The 4,634-nt window shown below is 34.3% G+C and overlaps 1 protein-coding gene across 1 annotated transcript in view; it reads right to left on the bottom strand.

Annotated features, from left to right (window-relative positions):
* Positions 1-5: 5 nt before the first annotated feature.
* The window catches only part of LOC100637938 (sacsin-like), a gene marked incomplete at its 3' end in the record, with an annotated part of 7,461 nt that continues 2,832 nt past the window's right edge, over positions 6-4,634 (bottom strand). The window contains exon 2 of the mRNA XM_020005826.1: positions 6-4,343. Within this exon, the coding sequence (XP_019861385.1) occupies positions 6-4,343 (4,338 nt within the window). The remainder of the gene's footprint in view (positions 4,344-4,634) is intronic.

Consider the following 4,634-nt stretch of genomic DNA (forward strand, 5'->3'; position numbering starts at 1 on the left):
GTTCTTGATACAGATGGTAGTTTATATGTTGACATTAAGTTAAAGTCAGCCAAATCTGATTTTGAAATATTAATTATGTTTTCAAAAACATCTGTGACAGATGGCTCCATTACAATTTTCCCTTTTCTGTTTTTAAGCACAGTTATAGAGTATTTTGGCAATTTTATAACTGGTCTAACAGTCCACAGAAGTGGAGCATCTTCATATCCAACAGCTTCATTTAAACAAGTAAAACCTGCACTGTAAGGTGGAGCAATCCATGATAATGGACTCAAATCAGCAGTACAAACAAAAGGAATTTCACAAATTTTAGACAAGAGTGCTGGTGACTTATGGATAGCCGTGGCTTTAGTTGAGAAAAGGTATTCCACAAGTACAGTAGAGGTATCTTTGCAATGACTTTTTGACACTTCATCACAAAATTTTACAAATTCCTCTGGTGCTACCTTAGTACGAAGACCAATAAACCTCAAGAAATCAAGCCATTCTTCTTTTCTATATTCTTCAGCAAGAAAATTAAACCTGTCAGAGAATGAATTGAATATCTCCATGGTATGATCAACAAAATGATTAACAGGATAAAGTTTGTCATCATTTGAATGAGAAACTAAGAATGGCAAATTCCTTGCACAGTTAACAAACTTTTTAGCTTGTTCACTCTGTTTCCCTGTCATTTGTAAAGCATGTTTTAAATTAGGAAAGAGACTCTTCCTAATGTATTCCATGTGACACATTCGTTCATCAAAATTTAGTCTGTCAAATACTGGAAAAATTATGTCACAATACACTTCAGTAGGTGACAACTCCTGACCAAGAATAGAAAAATTATTTTGACATAACCATTTCCAAGATCCATCTCTTTCTAAGAAGACAATTCTGTCAATAGGTGCCCACTTATCATGTGCTTCTAGTGGGAATTGAGGGTCATCAGGCCAAAGACAAACACGTTTTTCAACTAACTTTGTGACTGTTCCATTAATACTTTTGAACAAAGGGAGGCATAGGATCTTGTCTAAAATCTTTGTGTTATTATGAAATGATGTTTTGTTGAAGTATGACATTATAACCTGAATTTGTGAGTCATTTAGCGTTGTAACTTTTTGGGTAAAGCAATGCTCATTTTGTCTGCATACATGAAAGATGACATCCAAAATACTATTGTATTGTGTCATGCTAGGACAATAATTAAATATTGCTTGAGGATATCCTTCAGATACAAGTATAGGGACATTCAAATCCTTTAAAACATTAAAAGCATTGTGCAATACGTGCATTATGTCAGGTTCAACAATTGGCAATACACCAGATGCATAACTGTAGAGTTTATTATTCCTAGCTGGTAACAAGGCCCACTCCTGAACAATTTCATTCTGATAGATAATGAAATAGTCATCTGTTGTAATGCATTCCCATAATTTTTTAAGGGTATGACCATCAATAACATTGCTGGGTGCTTCATTTCCTTTTAATTTTGATGGTAAATTATCGTGAAGTAACTTCGATATTTGACTGAATAAACTGCTGTTACTTTTACTGAGAAAATAGCGCTGTGAAAGAGATATTTTGAAGAGTTCTGGATGCAAGAACTTAGCTTTACTTTTAGAAAAAAGTGAGAAATAGCTACTATAAAGTACTTGGTCGTTCTCATTAAAATTTCTAAGAATATCATCAGATGTGAGCAAGAGTGGATAGCCATTAGGAGATTTTGGAAACTCAGAGGAATGACATAAAATATATTTAAGAAATTCTTGAAAGCATTGAATAGTTTGAAAAGGACTTTCCTGTAGCTTAACTGGTACACCAGATGTCAAAATCAAAGAAGAAAAATTAGTATAAAAGGAAAATACAGACATTGGACTTATTATTGGAGGATGATATACTTTCTTAAAGGTTTGATAGATACAATGAGGTGCACAAGTTACTGACATTTGAATTTTATTTACAACAGGTATTATACTCTTAACATGCTCAGGCTGAAAGTATACCTGGGTAAATCCATTATCACTTTCCAATGAACGCCACTCCACTTTTGCCTTACTTTGTGATGTCAGGACCTGAATTGCAAGAACAGATGTATTTTGATCATAAAGATGTTGCACTACATTAAGAGCTAATGTATGCCAGTCACCCTCTAATCTTTCACTATCACCACCTTTCTTGAGTAGAGGAAAAAGATCATAATAACTGTTAATAATTGAAGAAAAATCTCGTAAAGAATAACTTTCAGACTCAGAAATAAAATAAGGTCTAGCTTTGTCTAACAGCAATGCATAGCAATATGCTATAGCTTGTAAGATGAATCTGTTCCATTTTATCTTATTGTCTTCCTTGTCTCCATTCCAAAGTGAACGACGATTGTTATTTAGAGCAAATTGACCATTGACATGTACTGGAAGATTTGTAAACACAGGTAATGGCAAAAAGCAAAAAACATGCCCATGTATATGAGTATCTCCATCCAAAGGAGCTGCAATGCCATACTTTGGCTGAACTCTATTAAGTGATAACTGTTCTGTTGGAGATTTTGATAAATTACCAACTCCATTTTGAATGAGCCATCTTTTAGTAACTTCTTCATTATGAGGCTTCACAATAGTAAGCTGTATTGGATATGTCACAATAAATGGCTCTTTGCTAGTTTTGAAAGAAAGCAGCTTCTGATGGAATCCTTCTCTCTGTTGTTGGTCTTCTTGTGAAATACTTATTTCATAGCTCAGCTTTAATGAGCTGTGCTTATCATCAATAATATAGAAGCTAAATTTTTTGATGTGATTCAAGAATAGAAGAGCATCTTCAATTTCATTCACCCAATTAGTGAGCTTCTCTTCCATTACACTGACAGAAATGTGTTTTTTGAAAGCTGTTTTGTCTAACAATTCAGTTGATTGGAGTCCACTTTGTGTTCGTAATGGGAATCTAAAGAGAGTACCAGTTGTTAAATTATCAGGCCAATGAACATTAGATGATGAAACCCAAAGAAAGCTGGATTTAAGATGACTCATACCTTCTAAAAAGTTATCATCAATGTTATATCGTCTTCCAGGACAGGAGTGATCTGCTTCTGGTATGTATCTGCAGTGTGGGTCAAATACACAAAGTGTGTTTCCTCTAGTAATAAAACTAGGACAGTCAGTCAGGTGATATGCTACATTGAAACCAATACCAAACTGGCCAATTGATTCATCGTCGTCACGCTTAGAACCAAGACCCAACTTCTGAATACCCTCCAAATCAGCATCACTAAATTCCTTATCATTCCATACCAGTAGGGCAGGTCCTTGTAATTCTTTTCCCCATTCTTCTGAAGGTACTTTTTCTTTCTTGTGCTGTCTTTTGTCAAGTATTACTCTTATTTTAGTAGCTTTAGCATCATCAGCATTTTGTAGTAGTTCTTTAAGAAATGTTGCATCAAGTGGATATTCCTGCAGTATATTCCTAATACGTCGAGTGAGTTCTTCCTTTTGACCAAAGGGAACCCCAACAAAACTTTGTTGTGACTGAGGGGCAAATTTATTCAAAAACCTGCTACATGTGGGTTTAACACCAAGTGTCAGTGCTACTTCTCGAGTTAGTTTATTGTGTACAAAGAAGCTCTCATTGTCTGGTGGTAGCCATGGTGAATCATTAAAGGATAATTGGCTGACTTGTCGAAGAGTAAAAGAATTATCAATAAGTATAATATCTCTCTTATAATCTGAAACTTGAGATGAATCAATGGTCATTGAATTTAACTCTGAAATCATGCTCAAAGCAATATCTCGAACACTTTCTTGAAGTTGATGTGACTCAAATTCTTTATACATTTTCTCAAAAGCTACCAATATGTCCTCATAGTTAAAATCTTTCTTAATATCAAGGCATTTTAAAAGTTTATCTTTTTCAGAAAGCATTGATGGCAGCTTGTAAAGATATGGTCCATCATGATAATTCCAGTTAACAGCCACATCCCATGGACAAACAAAAGTTTTACCTGTCCATATAAATGGTTTATTGTAATACTGTGATAATGACTCATGAAGCAAAGGATTATCAAGTAATTCATCAAAAAAAGTATATATTTCACGACACATTTCATTAATAATTTCATAATGAACTCTAGGTGCAGATGGTTTAAATGAACGAATCAAAGTATTTAAGTGTTTCAGAACTTCATCAAATGATGGCTTAGTAGCAATTTCTAATAACTTAATCACCCTTTGTCCTATAGTGCCACAACCTCCATCACTGACAGAATTAGTATTAAGTATTGCTCTTTGAGAGCCAACTATGAGAGCAGTGCCTCTTGCTGTACTACGTGAATTACAAATTAGTCCATAAGGAGACAGTAGCACATGACCCTCACCCTTCCAATTTATGAAGTAATGCTGAGGCTTTGGTAAAACAGGTAAAAATCTCATCTTTTTCAGCTCATCAGGCACAGGAGAAGTTATATATTGCAATATAGCTTTTACTCTTTTCATTGCTTTACTTTTGTCAGTAACAATGATTGATTCAATTGTTTCAGCACTTCTAATAATAATGTCCATTGATAGTTTTTCTGACATCATTCCAAACTCAACTAACATGTTACGTACCAAATTATTTTGACAGAAGCTAGATAAAGGAAACATAGCATCTTCAGGATCAAATATGTC

The sequence above is a fragment of the Amphimedon queenslandica genome, unplaced genomic scaffold (assembly GCF_000090795.2).
Source record: "Amphimedon queenslandica unplaced genomic scaffold, v1.1 AMPQUscaffold_10838, whole genome shotgun sequence".
NCBI classification, from domain to species: Eukaryota; Metazoa; Porifera; class Demospongiae; order Haplosclerida; family Niphatidae; genus Amphimedon; species Amphimedon queenslandica.